This window comes from Aspergillus glaucus, assembly GCF_001890805.1.
Source record: "Aspergillus glaucus CBS 516.65 unplaced genomic scaffold ASPGLscaffold_20, whole genome shotgun sequence".
Classification (NCBI taxonomy): Eukaryota; Fungi; Ascomycota; class Eurotiomycetes; order Eurotiales; family Aspergillaceae; genus Aspergillus; species Aspergillus glaucus.
Window position 1 is genome coordinate 33,005 of NW_019170472.1, and position 26,418 is coordinate 59,422.

The 26,418-nt window shown below is 48.7% G+C and overlaps 11 protein-coding genes across 11 annotated transcripts; 8 read left to right on the forward strand and 3 right to left on the reverse strand.

The window, feature by feature from the left end:
• Positions 1-309: 309 nt before the first annotated feature.
• On the forward strand, positions 310-957 carry ASPGLDRAFT_50566 (uncharacterized protein). The gene has a single exon (XM_022547337.1). It carries the CDS (start codon positions 391-393, stop codon positions 772-774), a length of 384 nt encoding a protein of 127 aa, XP_022397758.1. The 5' UTR covers positions 310-390; the 3' UTR covers positions 775-957.
• A 399-nt stretch (positions 958-1,356) lies between these two features.
• Positions 1,357-2,746, forward strand: ASPGLDRAFT_155526 (acetate uptake transporter family protein). The gene is made up of 3 exons (XM_022542363.1): positions 1,357-1,923; positions 1,979-2,153; positions 2,214-2,746. Exons 1-3 carry the CDS (start codon positions 1,556-1,558, stop codon positions 2,520-2,522), a joined length of 852 nt encoding a protein of 283 aa, XP_022397759.1. The 5' UTR covers positions 1,357-1,555; the 3' UTR covers positions 2,523-2,746.
• An 872-nt stretch (positions 2,747-3,618) lies between these two features.
• On the forward strand, positions 3,619-4,386 carry ASPGLDRAFT_60395 (uncharacterized protein). The gene is made up of 2 exons (XM_022548432.1): positions 3,619-4,033; positions 4,110-4,386. Exons 1-2 carry the CDS (start codon positions 3,891-3,893, stop codon positions 4,354-4,356), a joined length of 390 nt encoding a protein of 129 aa, XP_022397760.1. The 5' UTR covers positions 3,619-3,890; the 3' UTR covers positions 4,357-4,386.
• Positions 4,387-10,823: 6,437 nt separating this feature from the next.
• On the forward strand, positions 10,824-11,949 carry ASPGLDRAFT_50571 (putative allergen). Its single transcript, XM_022547338.1, has one exon. It carries the CDS (start codon positions 11,029-11,031, stop codon positions 11,845-11,847), a length of 819 nt encoding a protein of 272 aa, XP_022397761.1. The 5' UTR covers positions 10,824-11,028; the 3' UTR covers positions 11,848-11,949.
• Positions 11,950-13,769: 1,820 nt separating this feature from the next.
• On the forward strand, positions 13,770-15,428 carry ASPGLDRAFT_133097 (sugar porter family MFS transporter; the record flags this gene model as incomplete). Its single annotated transcript, XM_022541177.1, has 2 exons — positions 13,770-13,887; positions 13,936-15,428. 2 exons carry the CDS (start codon positions 13,770-13,772, stop codon positions 15,426-15,428), a joined length of 1,611 nt encoding a protein of 536 aa, XP_022397762.1.
• A 126-nt stretch (positions 15,429-15,554) lies between these two features.
• Positions 15,555-16,881, reverse strand: ASPGLDRAFT_765777 (uncharacterized protein). The gene is made up of 2 exons (XM_022549858.1): positions 15,967-16,881; positions 15,555-15,910 (listed from the first exon to the last, which is right to left on the reverse strand). Exons 1-2 carry the CDS (start codon positions 16,655-16,657, stop codon positions 15,834-15,836), a joined length of 768 nt encoding a protein of 255 aa, XP_022397763.1. The 5' UTR covers positions 16,658-16,881; the 3' UTR covers positions 15,555-15,833.
• A 225-nt stretch (positions 16,882-17,106) lies between these two features.
• On the reverse strand, positions 17,107-18,220 carry ASPGLDRAFT_133314 (uncharacterized protein; the record flags this gene model as incomplete). Its single annotated transcript, XM_022541198.1, has 2 exons — positions 17,107-17,635; positions 17,685-18,220. The coding sequence occupies 2 exons, from the start codon at positions 18,218-18,220 to the stop codon at positions 17,107-17,109; spliced, it is 1,065 nt and encodes a 354-aa protein (XP_022397764.1).
• Positions 18,221-19,335: 1,115 nt separating this feature from the next.
• ASPGLDRAFT_133301 (putative flavoprotein) lies at positions 19,336-20,046 on the forward strand (the record flags this gene model as incomplete). The annotated part of the gene is made up of 1 exon (XM_022541197.1): positions 19,336-20,046. The coding sequence occupies one exon, from the start codon at positions 19,336-19,338 to the stop codon at positions 20,044-20,046; it is 711 nt and encodes a 236-aa protein (XP_022397765.1).
• A 619-nt stretch (positions 20,047-20,665) lies between these two features.
• Positions 20,666-21,826, forward strand: ASPGLDRAFT_177389 (putative 2,3-diketo-5-methylthio-1-phosphopentane phosphatase; the record flags this gene model as incomplete). The annotated part of the gene is made up of 4 exons (XM_022542898.1): positions 20,666-20,789; positions 20,840-21,165; positions 21,229-21,654; positions 21,716-21,826. The coding sequence occupies exons 1-4, from the start codon at positions 20,735-20,737 to the stop codon at positions 21,824-21,826; spliced, it is 918 nt and encodes a 305-aa protein (XP_022397766.1). The 5' UTR covers positions 20,666-20,734.
• A 154-nt stretch (positions 21,827-21,980) lies between these two features.
• On the reverse strand, positions 21,981-24,183 carry ASPGLDRAFT_28323 (uncharacterized protein; the record flags this gene model as incomplete). Its single annotated transcript, XM_022543748.1, has 7 exons — positions 21,981-22,376; positions 22,437-22,925; positions 22,980-23,131; positions 23,182-23,291; positions 23,341-23,424; positions 23,473-23,987; positions 24,040-24,183. 7 exons carry the CDS (start codon positions 24,181-24,183, stop codon positions 21,981-21,983), a joined length of 1,890 nt encoding a protein of 629 aa, XP_022397767.1.
• A 998-nt stretch (positions 24,184-25,181) lies between these two features.
• On the forward strand, positions 25,182-26,268 carry ASPGLDRAFT_38280 (uncharacterized protein; the record flags this gene model as incomplete). The annotated part of the gene is made up of 2 exons (XM_022544927.1): positions 25,182-25,408; positions 25,464-26,268. The coding sequence occupies 2 exons, from the start codon at positions 25,182-25,184 to the stop codon at positions 26,266-26,268; spliced, it is 1,032 nt and encodes a 343-aa protein (XP_022397768.1).
• Between the last annotated feature and the right edge of the window lie 150 nt (positions 26,269-26,418).

Here is a 26,418-nt window from a genome sequence, read left to right on the forward strand (position 1 = left end):
CTATTCTTCGGGAATTGATCCCACTATACGCTTGGACCAGTAGATTGAGCTATTTGTAGCTGGTCCACTAGCTGTAGCTATGTTCTTACGTAGATATTGATATCTGGTTTAGCACTGGTAAACAGTGCCATAACGTCTGTCTTAACCCCGCACCTGGTTGTGCGTTCGCATCCCACCTGGCCAACCTGCCAACGCGCGTTTAGCCTGCTGGTATTTGCAGAGCCTCGCATATGGTCTCAACGCATCCATGGATACTAACACGCTAGTTGCTTCCATTGTCCGTTGCGGATACGAATTCCTCTTTATCCTGCTGCCCACGAACCGCACCACCACCGGCCATGCAGAACCAGTACGCCTATGGACTACACATGGTCGGGGCAACGATGACGGATGAAGACGGGTTCAATCGAGGCTTCCTTTGTCGCTATATGGTCTCTGCTAAACAGTTCACCCTTACCACGGCTGTCAGAATCACCAATTGACCTGCTCAGCACTAATACCAAGCATTCGCTAACTAAGGTTCCGCCAACCTACGCATATCGATCCCAACGAAGCTGCGGCAATCCGATACCTGACATAGACGGACGCGAATTTAATTTAGCCGGTGCTATCGGTGCCTATGCTACTGCCTCTCGGATATTATCTACAATTGAGGGAGCGTGGAAGATACTGGCTGGGCTGGTCAGGACTGCAATGGACGTCTGCTGGTCATTGCTTGTCATTGCGTGGCCATTGAGCTTACTAGTGTTTGTTGGAAAGTCTCTTTTGTCCTGAAACGTGTCTTTGTGGCGACCGGCATAATTGGCACCAGCTGTCTATGGGAATACAGTACGGAGCTCTGTACAGAGTAGTTATCTGCTGTATATGTCTCTGCAGTAGGCATTGGCTTTAGACCTCTACTCGAACACGCCATGCATAATTACTAACACTCATAAACCAACACGCATAACTACATGCACAAAACTGCACACCAGGATTTTGCAGTCAAACCTACCTAGTGCACACCGTTTATTGGCCCTAATTCGCCCGATAAAGCTATGACGACCAGACTTGCCTCAGTACTCGCAATCCCTAGTTAGTTATCGGCATTTGTTACTAACCGATTTTCCATGTGAGACAAGCGACCTGTAATATCTCCAACGATCGGCTCCAATCAAGGCCCAAGCGGCCAAACCTCCATTAGTCCCGGCCAATAATGGCCGCGGCTTAGCTCGTCTATTCGCTGATTTTCAACCTTCTTCCCCCGCATTTTAGTCGGGGTTTCTCCACGTCCCCGGATTAGGTTAGATATGCAGGAATATCTCCTTTTAATTGCTACCCTGCGCTATGCAGATTCGAATCTTATGGTGATGTAGTCATAGATTGGATTCTGGTTCTCCCGGTCGATCCCCTTCCTGGGGTTATCCCCTGGAGTCAGAGTTTGTCGGGGTTGGGGGTATTTAGGTCCCCCAGATCCTGCTCAATTTTCTCTGGTTTATTCCTTTCTCCAGGCTAGTCTCGATTACCTACCCAACTAGTCCCAACCACACCGGCAACAAGCCGTACCACCGCCAAAATGACTGACATAATTGACAAAGAACAAACCAACAACACCAATCCCTCCAATACCACCGACAACACCAACAACACTCCCCCCCAATACTACTACATAGACCCTCGCTATGGCCCCCTCGCTCGCATCAACACAGCTGAGACCCAGCTCCCGGCTTTCGCCAGCGAGCTGCAGCCCGGTCTGCATCGTCCCGGGCCCGTCGAGACGCAGAAGATGGGGAATCCGGCGCCGTTGGGGCTTGCGGCTTTCGCGTTGACTACGTTCATCCTGGGGTGTATTAATATGGGGGCGAGGGATATTACGGAGCCGAATATTGTTGTTGGGCCGGCGTTTGCGTATGGTGGGTTGGTGCAGCTTTGTGCGGGGATGTGGTATGTTCTTTTCCCCGATTTCAACAGGTTTAGGGAAGCGTGCTGATAAATGAAGGGAAATGGCCGCTGGAAACACATTCGGTGCAACTGCGCTGTCCTCGTACGGCGGTTTCTGGATCTCCCTGGCCATTGTCTTCACTCCCGGCGGATTCAGTATCATGTCTAGCCTAGAAAAAGCCGGAGGCGGGACCACGGACATGTTCTACGACTCTCTCGGTTTATTCCTTTTGGTACGTCCTACCCTTTCCTCCCCATCATCCATCCATAATCACTCGTGCTGATAGGTGTAGGGCTGGTTCATATTCACCTTCCTCCTCGTCCTCTGCACCCTAAAATCCACCTTCGTCTTCTGTGGCATCTTCATCACCGTCGATATCGCCTTCCTGCTTCTCGGAATCGGATACATCCACCGCAACGGCTCCTCGTCGCCCAATGAGCCTGTTATCAAGGCTGGTGGGCTGTTTGCGTTGTTGGCGGCGTTCCAGGCGTGGTACGTTTGTTTGGCGGGGTTGGCGAATGATAGTAATAGTTTTGTGCGGATTCCGGCAACGCATTTCCCGTGGTCGGAGAAGGGGAGGGCGTCGAGGAAGAATAACTAAGTTAGATGGGTTTTGGGGGATAGAGGGTGTCTAGATGGTGATAGATTTGTGATGATAGATATATCCAGGTGTGTGGAATGGTATCTGGCCGTTTGGATAGATTTGTCTGTCTCGTGACGCGCTGTCTTCGTTCGGTTGATGGCGATTTCTTTTCTTATGTTCGTCTGCCGGTGTGGTAGATTGTTTTCCCTTATAGTACATAATCTATTCTTAATTATGATGACCTTATAGGAAATCTGTAATGACTTCGAGAGTTGTTCAACGGTATGGCCTTGAATAATAGATCAGATCCTGCTCAGTCACTATTAATGGTGTTCCATTGCGAAATTTTAAGAAAAAAAAAAAAAAAAAAAAACATCTGAAGCGCCGCACAAGTCAGATTTTGTATTATTAATATCATAACAAGAGGGAGGAAATGGTCAAACGTTTAGAATTGTCAGAATTATCAGAAGTATCTCATTAGGGTTACTGACAATACAAGTGAAGAGCCATTAGAGAATCAGACATCTGTGCCTATTAATGATAAAATTGCAGACATTTGTGCTTTGCAAATATCATGTTTGACTCTTCTGCAAACGTTTCCTTTGCTGGCCAGTAGGCAACACTCAACTTTCGAACACCATAATTCTACATATGAATCGACTTGGTGTATAGCCTGTGCATATCATTACGGAAAATGACCAAAATATGAAATCGCCGAAGCGACAGGTATGTCCAGAATAAACAGACCGCTTTTAAGAAGCTGACACATCTACCAAATCGCAGGACATGGCGAAGCTTGGAAACCGATAGTTGACCGAAGCCAGCTATAATATTCACAGAGAAACAAGAGAATATCCGGGCGCATTGGTCAGCATGCAAGTCTCTACGCGATCTGAACGGACTTGCGCATCTCTCACGATAATGGAATGTTTCCTCCTATTGTCGAAATTAAAGCCATGGACATGGTTTTTCGTGACGGACAGCCCTTCAACCCAACAACACGCTTTCCACCAATGTCAGACAGGCGGACATGGCCTCCCACTGCTAATTATGGCTCATCTAGATGTATTGTAATCTTTATTTCTGTTTCTTATCTGTACAAAAAAAATGCAGAGCTAAAGGGGGCTATGAGGACGACTCGGAAGGAGCTCCAGCGGGTAGACCATCAACTGGCATGTGTGCGTCCGTTCAAAGAGAGCATGCTAAGATCGCACAGGCACGAGTACCGAAAGTGGGGTAGTGCTGCCTTGTCTTGTTGGTCAGACCAGACTGTTCACGAACCCCGTCGTTTTATATTCGGTTGGCATCCGCGCGCAGTAAGTACTGATATTTTCGAGTGACGGTCTGGGTAATCCATTAGTAGGGTGATACTTTAAGAGCAAAGAAATGTCTTCCGCGGATACTTCCAACAGTGAAACACGGACGCAGGTCTCCCAGCCAGCTACAGCGCCAGACATGTCCCACCCTTTGGGGTGCATATCCAAGAGGTGCGGGCATGTCTGCTACAAGCCTCCAGCGAATGATCCAGAGTAAGCTGTTTCCTTGTGAAATGCGGGACAGAAACGGAATCGAGCCCACAGATGCTATATCATTGATATCATACAGGATAAATTTTCACGTCGCTCTGCACAGTCTCGCAGAGACTCTCACCTCGGATCATTTGCACTACGTGATCTGGATCAACGACGAACGCACTTTCCTTCAAACACTACAGCCCTCAGAGCCAATCCTCGCATTTGCAGCGGGCCACAACCTCCTAAGATACCCCCGAGTGCGACTTGCCGCTATCGCAGCCCTGCATGAAAACGTGTCCAAGGGATTTGATGACCTTATGCATAATCCTGAAATATAAATTGAGAAATACCCTAAATTAAGATAAGCGTTATGTCAAGCTTATAGAGACGTGGACAGTATGTACAAAGCGAACGTCCACCTTTGCTATCATCTAGCTACCGAGTCCATGAAACGCATCATGTTTGCAAGAATGAGGACACAGGGGCTAGATAGACAATACACTGGGATTTTTCTTTCTTGTGAATCCCGTGATGCTTACTGATTCCCGCAAAATTGGCATCGCGGCACCTTTTGCGTCGATTGTTGCAAGGGAACTGACAGAAGGAAACCGTAAATGTGGGTCTGGGTTTGCGAGAAACTCAAGATGGTGATCATCAATTGAGCTTGTTGATTAGCTCTGTCGAGTTAATAGGATATTAAATGAACCTCGCCAGTGTGGTAATTGATACTAACCTCATGAAGGGTGATCCTCTGCTGGAGAGATGCTTACATTGTCGGTACCTAAGCTGTGTTGGCCGCGATGTCGGAAACTTCAGAGAGGACCCCAGAGAGGGAGAGGAACAATAGGCCATGTTGTCGATCATTTTCAATGTACAGCATGATTAGCACGTAAGTATGTAACCCGAGAAGCATGGGTGGCCCGCTTTGTGGCATGAGACGTTTTTACGACTGTATAAGCGGAATTGAATTAGATGCATAGGTTGTACCGTTATTATAAGACTGGCCCAAGATGCCTCCTGTTACCCGATTGGAATACCTCCATTCTCACTGGAGAAAACATCTGAGGAATCTGTATCCTACAGAGAAAGCAGACCCGAGGGGGAGGGCTGAGCCGAGAAGCCTGAGCATTTCGAAAGACTTTTGTTGGATCAACTAAGAGATCTGAGATCGATTATCTAGACTCGGGTGTGACTGGAAGAAAAGACGGGCGTTTTATGAATAGAGATGCACGTAAATTGGTACAGCGGCAAACTGGGTCGCGCTCGTTAGAGAGATGTGTATAATTTCACATTCAGTTCATGTCGCCGAGTGGCTTCCATCTCGGTCGTTTGCCCCGAAAGAAACCACGGGAGGTCCATATATTAAGTAAACTCAGTTACAAGCATGCATCTTCCGGAACTTTCCAAGGTATAGTGCACGATTGAAACGCCGCAATGGATACACCCTGGGTTCTCCCAGAGATATGCGCTCAAAGATTGGTAAAATCTCATCCTTTGAGGTGAAGATAATTAATTCTGGACTGACTACCACGGCAGCATGTAGCTCCCGAGCCTGAGAAACCGGACCAGAGCAACGCGTGCATGCTCCATAGTGCTCGCATTTAAATCCTTGTTAAAGAAGTTATCCATCGAATACACCTAAAACACCAATTCTAGCCAAGGCGCGTGCGGGTTCCCTAAGCATGGGAAAATATACTGTCTCTATGATATAGATAAGATCAGCACCAGCTTCGCTAGTTGGTGTCGTTGTAAACACAAGGTTCTGCGAATCTCCCGTCAAGAATATCCCCACCAACGCACAGCAACCGAGCTACACATGATGCAGCCGGGCACTTCAGGCCCTAGTAGGCAGGAAAGTAAACCACTGGATGCTTTGACCACTGGCCCTATGTTGGATGTACCGCGCTTGGTCAACAGGGATGGTTTAACTGGGTGTCTGTTCTTTAAAATTCACGAGGCGCACAATAGCACGCTGCGTGCCTCGTCAATGAAACTCTTCAGATGAATGCCTAAATCCGGAGCACACTTTGGTTTTTGTGTTTAGTAGTTTGATTATGAGATATTGCTTTCTTTGAGCAACCTCAAGCAGCCGTTTCCGCTCGGGCTCACCACAGGGATGTGTAGAGGTTGGAGTAGCTTGCCCAGCCCGAGGGACCCTGATCCGTCACCTTGAAAGTCGGGATTATTGCGGAGTATCTGAGTTCTTCGAGTTGCATATTAAGATTATGACCGCCCGCGTGGTCTCCTGGACTGGCATTTTTCCAAATGTGCAATTGGCGACTACAGTCTTCCCCATCCTGGATGGGTAAATCGTCATGCTTTTTCTTTCTTGTCAGTGTTTTCTCAACCAGTACTGAATAGGCCATATTGTGCATATCCTGAGTTGCTCGGAGAGAGAAAAGTGATACTGTGAAGAGAAGCGTTGATTCAGTGACGGACTTAGATCGTCATGGTGAAAAAGCGGAACATTTTTAGGGATCGCTTTCAGGGCGCCCGATAATGGGACGAATGTGTCCCCGTAGTGGTTTGATATTTTGTGTCAAATTAAACCATCCCTGGTTGTGCCCGACGCTGGCCTTTTTGCTGCAGTCTACCGGCAATGATATTGAAGCTTCCCCCAGTAATGGGATAGCTGTAGGTAATATGGGATTGGAACCAGCTCGGAGGATCCCTCCTTAGGTCTGGGATCGGGTGAAAGTTGCATAAACACGCATCGGCTTGTCTTTGGATCGCTTTGCATGAAGAGCGGGAAGGTTCTAATCATGTTTCCTGCATAGATGGGAGATTGGGTCTCTGATATCCTTTCAATCCAGCGCTTGCCATTTGCCTCTGTTTTCAAGGAGATTTTCTTTGGAAGGTCCTGTTTATCATGGCAATTGCACAAGCCTGTCAAGATAATATAGAGCCCAAGATGCTTGGACTTCATTTGCAGTGTCCCTTTTCTCATGAGGTCAAGTATCTGAGAACTTACTAGACTCAGAAGCAGCGCCGTTGTTTCCTATCGACCATAATAGTTCTATAGTGCGTTGGCATAAGAGGCCCCTAGCTAGTTAGCCCTTATTATACGAAATCCAGGATCGTACATGTGGCGAAACATGGAAACAGCTTCTCAACAAACCGAGGAAAAGTTAGTACAAAGTGGACTGATGGAAAAGACTAAGGAGTCTTACTACATGTCTGCCGGATCTGTGAGCCACAAAAAAGGTCCACTAATGGCCTTTTATGATGAAGCCCAGGCCGGGCAAGTCCATGTGGCGACCCACAACTACCTCCAGATGTTCACGATTCTGACTTGTAAGTGCTCGTATTTGAAACCAGAGCAAAACATGCCGAAAGGATGTCCTTTGTTGAGGGTTTCAGGTGTCTCCGTAAAGAACGCTCCCTGGGAAGGCTTAGGCTAACTGATGCCGTCAAAGACATTGTTGAAGTTGAATATGAACATCGAACACCTGGCTAAATGCAGAGGAGTCCTTTAGAAATCACCCAGCCCAGCATTGATGCAAGTATCCAGGTTGTTTTTCACATGTACAATTGCCTCTGTTTTCCGCGCCTATCAACAAACATGACAACACTTGGTGAAAGTAAGTTCATGGCAAGTATGCCTCGAAATAAAAACAAGAAAGCACCCGGAAGCCAGAGAGTAGCTGCTAAAGTTGCTCGTTGTCTTACAGCCATCATCCCAGAACCTCAACCCTGATAGCATTCTCCATCGCCAACACGAATGACGCACCATCAAAGGAGAGGACCAAACACGAAATTTATCGAGCTAAGGCTCGAACTAGGAACCCTAGGAGGGGGAGTCGAAAGCTGGCCTCCCCATCTTCCTGATGGAAGGTGCCATGTACTTGGGATCACTGCCCGCGCGAAAGATTGAAGACAAATATGCTGTTTCAGGCTTCCAGTCAAGCACCGCGATGTCCGGGCAAGTGGCATACTTGGCTGCCTGTTTGGATATAAAGGCAGCGTTACGCTGGAGGACTACGCCCCGAAGTCCCACTTGCTGGGTCACTATTGCGTTTTTCAAAATATGACCACCTTGAGACTTGTGTTTTGGTATTCTAGCAGCGCAAATATTCTTTTTCTTGCCCCCGCCACATAGCCGATTGGCCACTCATCTTAGATTGACCGTGAGGATTTCGTGACCTCATTCTGGCAATGGATAAAGAAGCCAAGTGGGAGTATGCACGAAAGGATAATTTCGACAGGGTAAACAAGGCACAGAGCTGAAACCCTGACAACATTCACTTCCATGGCCAGGTAATGGGTGGGAACAATGGTTGGTATGTACTCATCTATGTCCTCAACGCTGGCCAGTATTTGCTTGGCGAGGTCAATCAGTCTTTCGACTGGATCATGGAAGAAGTACGGCACTACCGACTTGTTCCTGGTTGATCTGAGCTCGTTCTAATATCTCTGTATTGTTTGTTTCAGGAAAATGGTTCCATTTGTTGTGGACTGAAGTTGGCGTAAAATAAACCTGTATGGAGTAGAGTATTGAAGAAAGAAGAAAGAAACGAGGAGACAAAAACACGTAGCCGGATAGTGAATGGCATAAAGGTCATGTGATTCGCGAGGAAGTGAAAGACAGCAGCACGATAGTACCAGGATCGATTAGGGGGACCGGTCTTACATTCCTATGATGAAAGGCGATGCGGGTCAGTCTCAAGAAGATTCGTCCTGTCCCGCCTTCTACAAGGGTACCTATTTCGACGCAAGCCGCGGATACTTGATTGAGGGTTGCTTGATTCTATTCGCTATTCAAAAGACTCGTTCTAGATTTAATATGAGACATCTTCGTTTTCTGGAGTCTTGGCGCAATGATAATAAATAAACACATCAATCGTGATGTGACAACAGTATGATGCAGCGGCCATATTGGCTTTGCCGGTATCTCTCGAAATATAAAGAAGTCATAAGCAGAAGGTCTAGAACCGGAGGACCGGAGTCTGACAAGTATACGGAAAAACTGCCAAATTATAAACAAAGAGAATAAACAAGAAGTAATTGATTAGTGGATGTAGCCGGTAACCCCATCAAGATGATGAGGCCCAATTACAGGATAGAAGCCGGAAGGACACGGTATGTTGAGACAAGTTAAGATACTACACTGACCACTGCTTAAGATCCGGTGACTTATCTCGACCACTGCACGAAATACATTAGCACAAAGCAGTTATTCAACTTGATGTAGACGCTGACGCCGTCGAACCTTGACCGGGCCTGTCAGTCTCCATTCAAAGACCAATAAAACACCCAGCAGGTTTTCACCGAGCGATGTTGACTTTCTTCGTCTAAAAACCGCCGAATGGAGCTCTGATGGGGCAACAAAGCCAAGACTCCATAAGACACGCAGCGCCCATTGTTGATGCAGCCCACTGTTGTCTAGACTTGCGTGGTGGAGATTCCGTCGAGGACTGAGTGTGCGGCACACAACCTGCCTTCTGCCCGAGTATATTATTCTGTGCTACCGATTTATAGTAAAAGTCGGGACATTTTCTTGTCAGGATTGGCCTTTGTATCCCATTTGTCCATCAACCGCCTTATGGCAGGGCATTTCTTTCTTGGGCACTCTTCATCCATGTTCATCTTTCAGGGGTGCACGCACAAACAAAGAAGAACCATGGTTCGGACTCTTTATTTTTCCTGTCTTCCATCGCTTCCAAGCTTTCGCAAGCAGTGGATTGTAGTGCCATTGGTCGAACCAGAAACCCTAGGTCCGCTGAGTCAGCCGCGTTTGCCATTCAGAAGGTCGCCTTTCTCTTGCCCCTGGTCCATCCGTGGCCATCCGTGGAAGAGGTTGAAAAAGATGTACGCAAGAAAGGGGATGTTCCTGTTTATGACCAGAAAGGGAGTTTCTCATTTTTCGTGTGCGTGTGTCGGTAAATGGTATCTCAAAGAAACCTGGGCTTGTCGGACAATGATACATGTTGCAGAAAGATGCAGATATGGCAGACTGTCAATGTAAGCTTATTGTAGTAGTGTACACACTAATGTGTACTAAATATCATAGTGGGAGTTTGAAGAATAACAAATGCTGGTTAGTGTGCTCGGCAGTCTGGACTCGACATCTGTGCCTGTGGAGAGGCCCGCAACGACCAGCCGAGAAAACGGGAGCTTTGTTACTCACACAACTGGTGCCCACTCCATATTGACCCGCTTTGTCAAAGTAAAAAGAAAAGAAAAGCCGAAACATCTCTCACTCCTTCTTGGCGTAGTGGTGGCTCGAAATGTGACCGTCAACGTCCCAAGTATCAAAGGCATGGCGACAAAGACAGCCCAACGACAAAGGCGTCCCCTGATGCTCCTTTTATGGAACAAAAGAACATCCCAAGAACAATGAATGCTGGAAAGCCGATACCCTCCGTACTTACTCCGGAGTGCACTGACAGAGTTCGTGCTCTGACCAAGTCCCACTTGGCCCAATGAGCAACCAGGTACCAACCTTCCTTCACAATGCTCGTGTGGGGGCAAAGAGGGAACAGTCAGCCAATCTGGCTGCTTTTCCAGGCCCTTCCATGTGGCTACTGTCAACTTTTTCTGGGAGTCCAATCATACAGTCGAGCGGCAGTAATTCCAACCATGGCGCTCAATCAGAACTGCATTCTTCCCATGGCTGACGGCGTGCTGACGCATTCCCACTCCGCCGGCCCAAGGGACTTCACATCTTGGATCCCAGAGAAGCCGTTCGAGACCATGGATTCGACCCAAAAGTGGTGGCCATGAAGGCCAGTTGGTGTGGCCTCCAGGCGTTCTGGAAATCCATAAATAGGGAGGTTGAATCGCACTTCTGGATAGTCCTGTTCATCATCAATCAATCAGTCAATCTTTCCCTTATAGCTTTTCTTCGATACCCATCATTCTCTTTGGGTCATTCTCTTTCATTGTCATTCTCTTTTTTTAAAGAAAGAAGACATTCATTTCTGAAACTTAACTTTTCTTCTCTCCATCCTTCCAAAACAGGAAAGATAGTCAATCGCTCGACGCGACAACTAAAACAACCTTCTTTCAAAATGCAATTCACCAAGACACTCATGCTGCTGGCAGCCCTCACCTCAGGCAGCTTGGCCAACATGAACAAGCGTTCCACGCTTATTCCTGTCGCTTCTCCTACCTCCTCTAGCCCCTCATCTGCTTCATCTTCCTCTTCCGGATCCGGAGGAGGCAGCAGCGGTGGATCCTGGACGGCTACTCCCTCCAGCGGATCATACTCCACTGAGGGCTTCGGCAGCCGCACCTCCAGCGGCGGCGGTGGCATCACCTACGCCGGCAACACCGGCGACCCCTGGGGTAGCAACATGATCCAGGTGTCCGAGAGCGACGCCGCAAACTACAAGAACGTCGCCCAGTTCAAGGGCGAGAGCGAGGAGTCCTGGAACGTCGTCCTCTTCAACAAGTGCGGCCCCGACGGCGAGATGACTGGCTGGTACGGCAACTCCGCTCTCACTTTCGAACTCTCCGCCGGTGACACCAAGTATGTTGCCTTTGACGACGACTCGCGCGGTGGCTGGGCTGCTGCTTCTGGCTCCATCCCCACTGATAACAAGGGCGGATACGCCTCGACCTGGGGAGAGTTTGACTTCACCAGCTCTTCGAACGGTGGCTGGTCTGGATTCGATGTCTCCGCTATCATGGCGCAGAATGCTGGCTTGACTGTGCAGGGTATGAGCATCTGTGATGCTCTGGGTAGCACTTGCTCTTCTATCACTCCTGACGCTGCTTCTGTTGACAACGCCTACACCACTGCTGAGACTGATGTTGGTGGTGTTGGTGGTAACCTCTCTGGTGGTGGTGCTGTCCGTCTTGCTGTCACCATTGACTACAAGGGCTAAGCCGACTTTCTTTGATCTCTGGTTTTCTGGATAACAGATGTTGTATAAAACTTTGTGTTGATTAGACATATAGATACCTGGTGTATCTGAATATACCACTTCGTTCTTTTTGAATTTGCAAATATCGTTTCGAGTTGACTATAATAGTTGAGTAGAGTTGATGAAGTGAAGTGAATCCGCATACGCGCACCGTCACGTGGTTTAAACTGTACAAAGCGAGGAACTACCTAAATCTTCTCTAGAATATCAGTTGAATGGCCTTAGATATTCCATACGGAGATGACTCGAATATGAAACTTGTGCTAAAAGTATCTCAATAATCCACAGGTTTGCGGGATCCCGATAGAACGTATTACATTATGCCGAACACAAGCATTTTAGCCGTACAAGCAGTGGTACAGTGCTATACTATCTAATCAGCAATCTCACGCATTCAAGAGCCAATCTGATATCTCTGCAGTGGCAACTGGCATATGACTCGTTGATTCGAATTTAGTAGAGTAATCTGTGCAGAGCAATCCATGCACCGGAGCAATAACGGACATATTGCCCCTGCCAAGTGACCCTAGGTAATCCGGTTGGCCGTCTGATCCCTGCCTCCAACTGGTAGGAAAGCCCGTTATTTCACCTACCCCGGACAGTCCACGGCCGACTGCGCTCCGTGGACAGCAGGAATCTGAACAATGACGAAGCCACATGACATCCCGTACATTCCGTACATCAACCTGTATACCGAATAACATCCCAGAAAATTCACGTCAACCGATAGTATCGGGACAGAGTAGTCCGTCGGTCTGTCAATGCCCAACCGCCGTCATCAACCTGCAGTCATCATCAGGACAAACACTCGGTTTGACGGGCAGAATCCCCGCAGATGGCAGAGATCGACTGATTAAAGTTGCGCGATGCATTGGCGTCTGCATGTTTTCTCATGTGGTAAATATCTCAGTGTGTTATGCTTTGGCTGGGAGCCACGGGATGAAGGGCGGTTCCCGTGGAAGCGCGGGATGCATCGTCCATGAGAAATGCCATGCGCCAATATGGGCAAAATAGTCGATTGCCAAGGGAGGCGTGAGCATTTCCAGATTCGGGCCGACTGTGATCCCGGGACGGCCAAGGATGACAGGGCACTTTTTCTTGACTATTGGGGCGATACAGATTGATAGAATTATGCCTACTCGAGAAAGAATTAACCCGGATTGATCAGTACATGATGTGATAAAGGGATAATCTCAAATCACCCGCATAAGGCAAGGCGTCACCGTCATATCTGTATACACCACCACGACTGACCACTCAACAGTAGAATCGCCCCTATCGCAGAATTCACGATTTGGTTACACCACAACCACAATCCAGCAGAGAATAATGACACGGCCTGAATCCGAGGCTGTTCCTCCGGCACAACCAAAACTCTCTTTTGCCACTATTCCCCCGCCGCTGTCGTCGGCGTACAGACTTACGGGCCACGCCGTTGGTGCCTATGCTCGGCCAACCACGCACTAGTCTCTTAACTAGTGTCTTCTGGGGTGATTGCGGGGAAAACGTGGGGAACGCGAGTCTTTCATCATACATTATTTCCGGAAATTTTCCTTTCAGGTCGATCTGGGGAAACACTAGCGGGGTAGACGCTCTCCTACTGGTTGTTACTACCAGAACTCTCCCATCCGGCCCGGATGTGGTTTCACCGTGCGACGCTGGGGATATGGCTCACCGGTGAAGGTCCAGGGGCTTTTCATGGTGTGTCAGGGCGTGGTGCCGTGGTTTGGTGATGTAACGGCCGATGTTGTTATCTGCCCCTATACGGGGAATTCATTTTTGGAAGTATTTAAGGATGCGGTTGGCCCGGGATGATTCGAGGGTCAAGGGCTGCTTTGCTTTGCTTTCTTTGTCTTTTATTATTCTTATCTCGGAGTGCTGCTATGAAGTTCGGACCAAGCCAGCCATGGTTTGGGTTGAGAGGAGGATGGCTGACCTTTTGGGTCACCGTTGCATGTGCTACGGACATGACTCTGTTTGGTTATGATCAGGGTGTTTTCGGTATGTTCACTCCTATATTGTCCTCATGGCAATGCTAACATCTGCTAGGTGGTGTCATTGTAACGAGTGACTTCCTGGACACATTACAACTGCGCGACGATGCCACACTACTAGGAACAGTCACTGCCATCTACGACGTCGGCTGTCTATTCGGCGCCATCTTCTCCATGCACTTCGGCGAAGTCTGGGGCCGAAAGAAGTCCATCATGGTGGGAACCACCGTCATGGCCATCGGAGCTCTACTGCAAATCACAGCCTACGGAGTCCCCCAGATGATCGTAGGCCGGATCGTCGCCGGTCTAGGAAACGGTATGAACACGGCCACGGCGCCAGTCTGGCAGGGTGAAACCTCGCAGATCAAATGGCGTGGCAAACTGGTTATTATTGAAATGATTCTTAATATCGCTGGCTATTCGCTTTCGAATTGGGTGACTTATGCGTTCTCATATGTCCCTGGTCCGGCGTCGTGGCGGTTTCCGTTGGCTTTCCAGTTTGTGTTTATTATTATTCTCTGGATTACTGTGCCTTGGTTACCAGAGTCTCCTCGTTGGCTTATTGCTCATGGCCGTCCTAATGAGGCGCGCGAGATTATCGCCAATTTAGAGGACATGGATGCGGACGATACCTACGTTATCACTGCTCACACGGAGATCGTCGACGCCGTTGAATACGAGCGCCAGAACAGCGTTTCCTGGCTCAACCTGCTGCGCGGTAAAACAGGAGACCAGGGCGGCACATGCGCCATCCGCCGGTTACTCCTCGGTGCCGGAGTCCAGGCAATGCAGCAATTATCCGGAATCAACGTCACATCCTACTACCTCCCGACAGTATTAATGGAATCAGTCGGGATGTCTGAAAAGATGTCACGACTACTCGCAGCCTGCAACTCAGTCTCATACCTCCTCGCCGGTCTCGTTGCAATTCCGCACATTGAACGTTGGGGCCGTCGCCGTCTCTTCATGATCTGTGCCCTGGGACAGGGTCTCTGTTACCTGCTTATCACTGTCTTGATCAGCTTCAATGAGAAGCAGGGCTATGCGTACCAGGAACAGGTTGCCTCCGCTTCAGTTGCATTCTTCTTCCTATACTATATCTTCTTCGGAATCGGCTTCCAGGGTATCCCCTGGCTGCTCCCTGTTGAAATAAACTCGCTCTCCATGCGTACAAAAGGTGCAGCTTTAGCAACAGCAACAAACTGGGCCATGAACTTCATGGTCGTCGAAATCACCCCTGTCGGTATTCAGAGCCTCGGATACCGGTTCTACATCATCTGGACGGTTCTCAATCTGTCCTTCGTGCCGATTATCTACTTCTTCTACCCGGAGACGGCAAATCGGGCTTTGGAAGATATCGATATGTTCTTCCGGGAGAACCCTTCTATCTTTGTGTATAACAATAAGGAGGCGATCTCTGCGAAGCGGCCGGCACGGTATGTGGAGATGGAGCAGGATTTGGTGCAGAGGACTGCGGAGCAGACTGGGGAGAAAATGGTGGAGGCAGAGGAGGTTAAGGGGACGGTGGAGCAGATGGAGAGGGTATAGTTTACTTTGGGGTTCTTAGTTGCATTATTTTGTTAGATAGCAATACCCTTTATTTTTGATTTGTCGATATTTTCCCTAGAGGTTTATAGCAGATACAGCATTGACAATGATATAAATTCAAATGATCTTTCTATTGGTCCGTAAACACCAACAAGATTGGAATCAGACATGAAATCCACCACATTACCATCCATACCCCCATACTCATAACAAACCAAACATAATAAACTCAAAACAGATCGAAAAGCAAAGCAAAGGGAGGGAGCACTTACCTGGGTCCAACCCCGTCAAACCTTACTAACCCTCCTCTTCGCCAACCTCTTCTTCAACTCCAACGCCTTCCGCTCAGCCCGATAATGCGGCAACACCCAAGTAAGCGTCTTCTGCAACTCGCCCAGCAATTCATCAACGGGCACTGGAAACATAATCTCGCGCTTCGTCTGCAGCGCAGGTAGAAGTCTTCCATAGGGAATGGCCGCCGCGTTACCAATTGGTTTCCTAGCTTTTCCGATGCTGCCATTGCTAGTCGTCGGCAAATCACCCTTGTAGATAGTAACAGTCTCACCCTCCGAATAACAGAAGTACACTCCAACGCTAAACTCCCCAACAAGTGGGTTCTTGCTCCGCTGGTACCATTTAGTAATAGCGTCTGTGACCTGCGACAATTCCAAGGCCTTGATATCGTCCCCGCTGAGATCAAATTGTTTGAAACTGCGGATCGGAGGCGGACGACGTTCTTGGATGTCGACGACTATCACGGCGTTTTTCTTGTTTGTAGTGCGCGTGAGGAGGTACTCTGCATTTTGGAGGAGTTTGTTGGTTGATTCGCAGATGCCGATTTCTAGGGCTAGGAAGGGGATTTCTTGGACTGGTTTGCGAGTCGTAGTTTGGTGTCTGTTTAGTCCGTACATGAGGTCCTGTAGATCTTCGAAGAACCTTTTGAACGTCGCGGTGACAGCATCGTGCAATGGACCGGGTTTACCCTTGATTATGATGTACTGTTTGAGAGAGTCGTATTCGACGAGACCACGCAGACGGGGATTGGCCTTGTACCAGTCGTGCCATTCCTGGGGACGCACTTTGAACTTGTCGACCACGAACTTGCCCTCGCCTAAGGTTGTTTGGAGTTCGGTGATGAGATCCTCGGTCACGGTGTGGATGCTTTGCACTTGGCGGAGGATTTGGTTGGATTTGAGGCGGGGGGATTCTTCGAAGAAACTGACGTCCATTGTTATGTTTAGTAGGTGAACTAAGTCGAAGGAGTGGAATTTGAATCTGTTGAATTAGAAAATGGTAGGATGCATGGTGAGAATTGCGATGGACAAGCAAGCAGCCTTTTATGTGCGATGAAATCTGATGTCTCAAGACAGTATTACCCGCTAACAAAGCATTGTCGATACCATTGTATGTACAAAGAAGCTGTTCATCATCCGTTGACGGTAGGGCCCGGGAGACATCAGATGGACAAAGAGAGCTGATTCAGTCACAAAGAGGTATCACGGATGATTCCATGAGATAAATGGAGAATGCAGTGGTTCTTCTGCCCTCTTCCATGGGGTTAATTCCTTTCGTTGAGACTCTTATCCATACCATTGCCTATGGTCTGGACAAAGCGTAGAACCTGAAGCACTAGCAAGATGGTACATCCTTGCATGAAGCCCTGTCAGATCCCAAAGGACTACAGATAAGGCGTGTTCCAAACGTCAGACAACTTCCCATCCCAGGTTGTGAAGTCCTCCATCTGCACAAGTGTATATCCCGCCTCCTCCCGTCCAATCCTCTTTGCCCATCTCTCTGAACCCTCGGAGAAATCCTTAAACCAGCTCGCCTGTAGACCAATTTCCAGCTTCTCCCAGGTCCGACTCGACGCAAGATCCTGCCACGGTCGGAACCACGCCTCCTCCAGGTGTTCAGGGACACTCCCGGCGCGTGGTGTGCAGGGTTTGTTGAGGATATAGATGACCAGACGGAGACGTTGCAGTCCACTATACGACAATCGGAGCGTCCGGAAGATAGTATTGTACATTGACCAGTCGGCATCTGACATTGTAGATGGGGTTGATGCTTTGGCTATGTGAAGGATGTCGAGCGATGTGATGGCGGTGAGATGCGATGGGACGATGACCTTGGGGAATCTGCATAGTTTCACGGCCGACGCGATGAGGAAGGTATTCGTTCCGTAGAGGATCGGGAGGGCTTCTAGATACCTGTTCTCGTTAGCTCCCAGTTGTTACCACCGTTGCAGTTAATGCTCACCCAATACGACACGTTCGCAACCACTCAACCCCCTTAAGCTTATACTTCAACAGCTCCCGTTTCCCCTTTCTCTTCAAATCGTCCAAATCATCCGACCGACACAAATCCCCCGGTTTGGCATTCTCTTCCTCGCACACCCGATGCCACCACCGCCATTGATCCGGTGGCTTCTTCTCTCTTCCCCGGTATCCGGGCGCAAATCCAAAATCATACTCCACATGGACCGGCCTCTCCCCAAATAGCTCAATATAGATTCGTTCCCGGATATTCCGGGGTAATCGTGCAAACAACGCACTCTGGGTCTGAGTGTTGACAGCGTCTGGGCTTTCTTCGGGGTCCGCAGATTCTGGCAGCGGGGTCAAGGGGCGTCGTGGTTGCGGGAGGGGCATCGCCGTGTAGTCGCGGTAGTCACGTAGGGAGGCATTGGAGTTGCAGGTGTCATAGTCGATACCTGTCTTGCTGAGGATGAGGGGCAGGTCTGTCGGGGCATCCTGGTCCTTGAGCCTCCGGCGGAAGCGTTGGAAGAACTGTGGCATTTCGAGATTGAGAGATTAAAGCGGAGCTTGCGAGTCAGCCGTTAACTGTCAGATTCGAACAGGGTTGAGGATCTTCTCCTAAGGATGTTTGTTTGTTTTCAGTCTTTGCTTTTCAGGCACTGTTTTTAATCTGGATCGACAGGGGCTATGGATCGAGGTCCGTTACTCCGAACGGTTGAACCTTGCTTCATATAAAGTGTGCTATTCTTGAATACGGGAGGGGGGGGGATTGCACCAATAATTAATCCATTGGTATTGCATAGGAGTACGTAGTTGTCTATATACGTGTAAATAAATTCCCAAAAGCCATGACATATCACCTCCCATATATTTTTGCTCTGTCGAGTAGCTGATTTGTTGATTGCAATGTTTGAATAAGCTCTTTCTGTTTTTGACACATTCCTTCCAATTTCTGCGCCTGGTTCTAAAATTGGTCGGTTCGCTGCTTCTGTTTCAGGGTCAGCTTCCGACACATTTGCATCACATCCTTCACCAACGGCCCTCCATCTTCCATAAGAGCAATGAAGTCGGAATCATCAAGGGCTTGCTCAATGGGCACCCGTTTGCATTTCATCATCACGCAGAATCGCCGTAGAGGATCATTCTGGCTGATTGTGTTGTCATAGACATAGCGGACATCATTCACAGTAAGGTCAGCTGGGTCACAGAACTCTCCATGGCGCCAAATCTCGTCCATGATGTGCCGCTTAAATCCAAGCGTTTGCAGCTTATCAGCCAATACATAGCAAGAGAACTGCAACATGAAGTTGTACTGGTCATCGGCTATACTGGCGTCATCTAACATTTCTGTATCTTGTTCTTCCTGGTCCTCGTTGCGGAAACCCCTGTCTGAGCTTGAGACATTTTTCAAGGCTAATTGATACCTCCGTGTGACTGTCGTGAATTGGCCTATAAGAGTAAGAAGAGCCCTCTGGCCAGGCCTTGTAATAGATTGGGTACTGAGTACAAACCGCGAATTTGAGTGCACTATGGGTCGCGACAACACTACCCCGAAAAAAGGCAATAGTAGCGGATGATAGTTGTTCCGCGATGACCTCATCCCACCATTCGTTTCGCCAGCTTCGTTCAGTTCTTCTAAGCAAAAGGAAACAAAAATGACAGCAAAACAGCAAAACCCAGCAGCTGAAGTCGCTGCTTCCATCAATGACGGGAGAACGCATCTTTTACTCGCTGCGACTGGCTCGGTAGCCACCATCAAACTACCCCTCATAATCTCCTCGTTCGAAAAGCACCCTAACCTCTCCATTCGCGTCATTCTCACTAAATCCGCAGCTCACTTTCTCGCCGGACAGTCGCCCGAACAACCCACCGTCGAGTCTCTATCCTCCCTCCCTAATGTCGATGGCGTTTACCGAGACGAAGATGAATGGGTGGTCCCGTGGACGAGAGAGGCCAGTATCTTGCATATAGAACTGCGGCGCTGGGCTCACTTGCTTGCGATTGTGCCGCTGTCTGCGAATGTGCTGGCGAAGATGACGGGGGGTCTGTGCGATGATCTTTTGACCACCGTGATCCGGGCTTGGGATACCGGTACTCCGGAGTCAAGGGGGCCGCCGATTCTTGTGGCGCCTGCGATGAATAGCATGATGTGGACGCATCCGTTGACTTCGAAACAATTATCGATCCTTGAGAATGAATGGTGGTGGGTGGATATTCTACCGGCGCAGTCGAAGACGCTGGCGTGTGGCGATACCGGGCAGGGTGGTATGTGCGAGTGGAAGAAGGTCGTTAGTGTGATTGAGGAACGGCTTGAGCTTTCTAGAGTATATCGCCGGAGGAATCTGATTAGCACGGACGCTGTTTGACTCGTCTGAGTTAATATTCAGATAACCTCATCTGGACTAGACCATGTAGGTAGCCGTTGTGGAGTGGTCCACTGCTGTGAGTGCCTTGTACTTATAACTTTTTTTTTTTTTTTTTTTTTTTTTTCCTCTCTGAGTGTAAGGGACAGTCTGCATCACTGTATGTACGATAGTAGTAGGTTTAGGATAGGCATCAGAATAGTCATGCACAATGCATGACATGTACTCCATACTATAACCCCCCGTCTCCATGATACCAAGACAGTCTACTGAGTAGCTCAACCTACTTCTAACATTCTAACATACCATTATGTACTTGCCGCCACTCGGCCTATAGGGCTGACAGATGCGTGTATGAATAATAATACCATTATGTACAGGATTCAATGCACGCTGTATCTAAACTCGGCATGCCGATCCGTTCCTGCGTCCCGCGATCGGCCGGGGAATATGATATCAGCCCGAAATCCGGTTCTTGCAGTCGCCCCACGAATGGCATCATCGTTCCCCAATTCGGTAAAAAGGAATCCGAGTCCCCCCCCCCCGGTTAACGTCATGGACGAATCCGGTCTTGGGCCTGGCGCGTCCACGTATTTCAGTGCCTGTCTTTCCTTTTATTCTTCACTTCTTCATCTCTCCATCATTTTAGCATCATTAAACTGTGCTTTAGCGTATACTACTACCATCCACCATGCCGAACCAAGAGAACCCTTCGAATCCTACGAGAAAGATTAACATCTTCTCAGGTACGCATTCCTTTTTGTGGCGTATTCCATCCAGTTTCTAACAAAGGCAGACTTCGATGGCACAATCTTCATGCAAGACACCGGCCACGTCCTAGTCTCCAACCTAGGCGGCGGTAACGAATTCCTCAAAAAGGTCCAGGAACAGATCAAGACCGGCGAGCGCTCCTTCCGTGAAGCCTCAGAAGACATGTGGGGGTCTTTGACTATTCCTATCGAAGATGGCTTCGATACCATGAGGAATAACATGTCCATGGATCCGAAGTTCAAGGAGTTCCATGAATTCTGCATGCAGAATAATATCTCATTTAATGTTATTAGTGCCGGGTTGAAGCCTATCTTGCGCAAGGTGTTGGATGCGTTTTTGGGGGCGCAGGAGGTGAGTCTATATTTGCTCTGTTTAGATGTGGTGGTGGTGGCGGTTGCTAACAAAATCGTGCAGTCTTCTAATATCAACATCGTGGCAAACGACGCTGATATCGACGGTTCTACACCTTGGAAACCTATCTGGTTGCACGAGACAGAATTAGGTCACGACAAGGCCCTTTCTGTCAACCAAGGTCGCGCTGAAGCAGCAGAAGCTTGCCTTGAAGGCGAAATCCCGCTCATCATCTTCATCGGCGACGGTGTTTCGGATCTCACGGCTGCCCGGGAAGCGGATATCCTGTTTGCACGGAAGGGCCTGAAGCTCGAGGAATACTGCAATCACAACCAGATCCCGTACATCCCGTTCGAAACATTTGCGGATGTGAAGAAGGAAGTCCAGCATGTCATGAAAGAGGACCTCGAGAAGACTGGTGGTACTGGTATCCCCGCACGGTTCAACCCTCGTGCCAACATGTGGCGTCGGATTTCGAGCAAGCAGGCTGTATGTTTCTATTTCCCTCTTATTTACAATATTCTGTTGGGCGAGGTGCTGACGTTTCTAGATGCCGAAATTCGTGGCCGCTACTCCGTCCAACGAAGAAAAGATGTTCCTGTGGCCCGAAGCCTTTTCCAATTACAAGCCGAAGGCATTTCCTCAGGATGGTTCCGTATAATTTCATGATGCTGGCGTCATGAGATGAGATATTATGCATAAATGCGAGACGATTTTCAATGTACATAGTGTAGAATATCAGTTACATCTGTTATACCTTTGGTAATTGAACATTTACTCTTTTCATTCAAGCTCAGTGGAGCTTTATATACATCCTAGTTGGCAGCAAGAACTGCAACCGACCACGCCGGCAAAGTAAAACTAAACGACCCATCCTGGCCAGTAACATCCTTCTCAGAAGGCGTAACAAGAGTCTGAGTATCCGTGTTAGACGCCTCGGGGTCATTGTCCGCGAGCACAATCAACTTTCCGCTGCTCAATCCTGGGATTGAGATAGTCACATCCTGCGTCTCAGACCCGTAGTTGGCCAGCTTCACATAGTAATTGTCTCCTGCGCTAGAAGCCACCCAGTAAACGGGGCCAAATGTGGAGTCCGAAGTGACCTCTTTGATGGTATCGCCTCGGTTAACGGAGAACATTTGCTGGATGTAGTAGCTGACTGTTTCGATGATCATGTCTGTCGGGTTTTGCGTGAAGGGGATCAAGTCGGGCTATATCTTTGTTAGTTGGCTGTTTCACACAATGTTGTATCTTAAGACTAGGTAACATACCGTCCATTGCGTCGAGTTAACCAGCTGCAACAGCGGCGCATAAGCCGCCATCTTCACCACATCGCTGTTCCTCTCCAATCCAATCATGTACACTGCTTCTGCGACGGAGTTCTTCATAGAGGGCCATTCGATCTCCCATCGAGAGTACTCACCAATGAAATAAGGCACCGACCGATCCTTGTTATCGAACAAGTTGAACTCGCTCACGAGTCCGTCGGCCGTGTTGTAGTCGTGGAAGTCCAACCATGCGCCTTCAGGCAAGGTGCTGGGAAGGCAAGAAGCATTGTCTGTACTGGCGATGAGGACGAGATCGGGATAGGCTGCGTGGATCGCGTCGTAGAACGCAGTGAATCGTTCCGCGTAGCTTTCGCAGCCTCCGCCCAGGTTGTCCTCATTGCCGATTTCGACCAGGGTAACGTCGTAGGGTTCTTTGTGGCCGTAGGTTGCCCGGAGAGAGCCGTAGGTGGTGCTGGAGTCACCCAGGACGAACTGGATGTGGTTAGTTTTGCTACATTCTGCAAGAATCAAACGCATAAAACAAACCTCCAACTCATTCAGGGTATCATCGATATAAGGCTGCAGCGCATCGCCCGTGAAGGGAGTGTTACCTCCCGATTCAAGAGCAAAGCCAGCCCACACACCCAAAACGGGAGTGAGATTCAAGTCTTCGCACCAGTAGAAGTATTCCATGAGACCTATTGCTTGTTAGACAAGTAATGGTACCTGACCGTTAATGGACACATACCTAGACCATCCGTGTTGTAGTAAGTCCAGGTTCCTTGGTGTCCTGGACGGTCCTCTACAGGACCAATGGTCTCATTCCATTTCCACCGCGTTTCCTCGGTGTCACCCTCCCTATAAACGATTAGCTCTGTGGTAAGCCACATGTTCAGGGAGAACATACAGGTTGTTACCACCGGGGAACCGCAGGAAAGATCCCTTGATGGAGTCCAGGGCGTTGGCCAACTGGGGCTTCAGTCCATTGTACCTAAAGATTTGTTAGGTATATCGAAACGATAAAGCTCAGTACACAAACCTTGACTTGTAGGTCTCTGGGAAAAGCTGGAGAAGACCAAAGTTAAGCGACTTGCCAGCAACCAGTTCACCGTCAACAGTCAGCTCATACAAGACATCACCGTCCGGGGCCTTGGTCGTAGGGAACGAAGTAGTGACATAGGTAAACTCATCTGCATTGGACGACACTTCAACAGACGTCGACGCATATTCTGTGCCACTGTTGGTACCGACCAGACGGATGGTGACATTGTTGGAAAAGTCTCCTTTGATCCAGAAGTAACTCTGGAATGTACTTCCATCCACGGGGATACCCCAGTAACCCTCATTGGTAAATCCAACCTGGCCTGTGGTGCCCTCGGGGACATCTAGCCTCAAGCTGTGGGGGATCGCAGATGTTAAGGGGTTTTCTGCGTCCACGGAGATCGTGGCATCTCCCATGCTAGCCCACGCAGTCAGGTTGGGTGAGCTGCCCTGAAGGCCGTTGTTTTGGAGCAGCTGGCCGTATATGCCTCCATCATTTGAGTAATTTATATCCTACTCGAACAATTAGGATCATTCTAAATTTAGTTTCCAGTAATGAGCATACCTCAAACATGAATCCATACAGAAGAGGACTAGATGAGTTTCCACCCTCGGTGGAGACCTCCAACGACACACCATGAGCATGCTGGACGAGGGAGAACAACAAGGAAAGGACACTGAGACCCGAGAGAGTCGAGAAGGCGACCATCGTGTGATTTCTGGCTTGATGGATGCATATTTTCGAGACTGGCCTGGTTACTTATTTTATAGTTGAGACCTCAACAATTAACCGGCGAGTGGTCGTTGAAAGAAACAACAGAGCTTCGATTTCAACCGACGGATCATAGCTTATGCCCGCATACCGTGCTTACTGAGAGGGATTATTGACTCTCCGTTCAGCCTGCGGAAGCAACCAATTCAACCGACTGGTCGAGTGAGTTGGCTGATGGTCTTGGTATGCTGATTCTCTGCATACTCACGCGGGGGTCCCCGCGAAGTGAGAGACAGGGGCGAGCCAACTGGAGATTCTTCGGCGAGAAGAAGACAAACTCCAGCTCTTTTAATTAACCGGGGGCCCCGCAAAAAGTTCCTGTTCATCTCGTGCCCTGTACAGAGTACTCGAATACGGTTCACGAGATTCTCAGCACTGATCATTCACGCGGTGGGACATTTCGGGATGGGCCGATATAGCGGAAATCGTGCTATGTATTGGGGCACCTGCATTTGTATCCTTTGTTAGGCCAAGAATATACGGGTTGTTCGGTCTTTTCAAGGATCATACCATGATCTTGCCGTTGGTCATGGCATAAGTCATAAGTACATAGTATGGAGAAGCGAATCGTAAGTTGACGGTGAGGCCGGTCACAGTCGTTATTGCCAAGGTTGAATTAATATCGCTCAATTGAGACCTGAATGTCCGTTCCCCTCATTTGCTCCGGATATTCTCCGTGTGGTTGTAGTAGTGTGAGTAGCCGAGGCAAAATCGGCGATGAGATCAAGATGGAGAGATCGCGGGGTCACGGGGACTGCACAAAAGTCATTTACGGTTACCATTCGGGTTATTATTTTCCACTTCAAGATCTATAGTTAACTAGTTAGTTACTATTCTGCCTTAGATGTCAGGCACAAAGACTCGGTTAACTAACTATTTTAACTTTTTAGGAATGAACGCTAGACAACATGTGGGCATAACTGTGACGTTTCAAGATGGGAATTCAATTCGATCTCCGCAAAAACTACTACACACCAGCCAAGTATCTCAAGGAAATGGCTGAAAGTCAACAGTGTGGGCCAGAAACTGGCCAACGGCATTTCAAAGAAGATAATCCAGCTCTCTTCAAAGCGCGGAGGAAGTTCTGGGCTGACAACTATGGCGACTATGAGAGAGACCTAGAGAATGAGCTTCACAACCTCGGCAGAAAAAGGCCGGGAAGGTAGTCTATCCCCAGTTTCGATCTATCTTTCTTGACGTGCTAAGGTTGGTCACAGATTGGAGTGCACTCCCATCGTCACTGTCCTTGTAGGACCGTTTGAGCATAAATTCTACTTCCACCATGGTCTTCTGTGTCGCCATTCCCTCTTATTCCGCCATATGCTGCAAAGCCCTCATTTTACCGAGGCCAAGGAGAATGTGGTCAGGCTTCCAGAAGAGGATGTGGAGCGTTTTGCTGTCTTTACAAAGTACGTGTACGTACGAGAGTATGCAGGAGATAAGCGTGACATGGGCGCTATTCTGGAAGAGGAGTCTTATTTCGAGGACGAAGATACTAATGACGAGGTCGATCTGGATTTCTCCCAGTTCGTACAAATGAATCCCGAGCAGGGACTGAGTGATATGAGTTCGGCTCCCCAGAGCGATGACCACTGTGGCTTCGGTTTTCTATTCTCATGTTATGTGCTGGCCGATATGTTGCAAGCACCAGGGCTCAAGCGCCTTGTGACGGATGAGATCCTAGAGCATGGGATGTACTGTGATGCGGCTAATCTGACAACAAAACACATCTACTATGCCTATGACAACACGATCCGGAAAGATGATCCCTTAAGGCGGTTTTGCATAATGACCAAGTTCGAACAGTCATCCATTAAAAATAAACTAGCTGATTCGGAACTTTTCACTATGGTAGAGAATGGTGGGCCGCTGGCGAGGGATATTATGTGGGCTTGTGGGAAGCAAGCTGTCAACCAGAAGCAGGAGATTATTGAAAGTCACAGACGGGAAGTCAAAGCCTGCAACACAAGGTTCGAGGGCTGGAAGACTGGATTAACACTGAAGCTGGGTATAACCGGTTAATGATGCTTCCAGCTCCTTACTATCATCCAATTCTACATCCTTACTTTCAACCAACTGCTAGTTATGGACCGGGACAAAGTGTATATGCAGGTGCGACTTATCAGCCCCCAGCAATTACTGGTTATGGATGGACTATGGGGACTCTGTCGA

Bases quoted from the DNA above. Each gene is read 5' to 3' on its own strand.
- ASPGLDRAFT_155526 (XM_022542363.1), top strand. From the start codon at position 1,556: ATGACTGACATAATTGACAAAGAACAAACCAACAACACCAATCCCTCC. The intron at 1,924-1,978 runs GTATGTTCTTTT...TGATAAATGAAG, and splicing joins CAGCTTTGTGCGGGGATGTG to GGAAATGGCCGCTGGAAACA. The intron at 2,154-2,213 runs GTACGTCCTACC...TGATAGGTGTAG, and splicing joins CTCTCGGTTTATTCCTTTTG to GGCTGGTTCATATTCACCTT.
- ASPGLDRAFT_60395 (XM_022548432.1), top strand. From the start codon at position 3,891: ATGTCTTCCGCGGATACTTCCAACAGTGAAACACGGACGCAGGTCTCC. The intron at 4,034-4,109 runs GTAAGCTGTTTC...GATATCATACAG, and splicing joins CCTCCAGCGAATGATCCAGA to GATAAATTTTCACGTCGCTC.
- ASPGLDRAFT_50571 (XM_022547338.1), top strand. From the start codon at position 11,029: ATGCAATTCACCAAGACACTCATGCTGCTGGCAGCCCTCACCTCAGGC.
- ASPGLDRAFT_50566 (XM_022547337.1), top strand. From the start codon at position 391: ATGAAGACGGGTTCAATCGAGGCTTCCTTTGTCGCTATATGGTCTCTG.
- ASPGLDRAFT_765777 (XM_022549858.1), bottom strand. From the start codon at position 16,657: ATGGACGTCAGTTTCTTCGAAGAATCCCCCCGCCTCAAATCCAACCAA. The intron at 15,911-15,966 runs ATTTGCCGACGA...CCAATTGGTAAC, and splicing joins TGTTACTATCTACAAGGGTG to GCGGCGGCCATTCCCTATGG.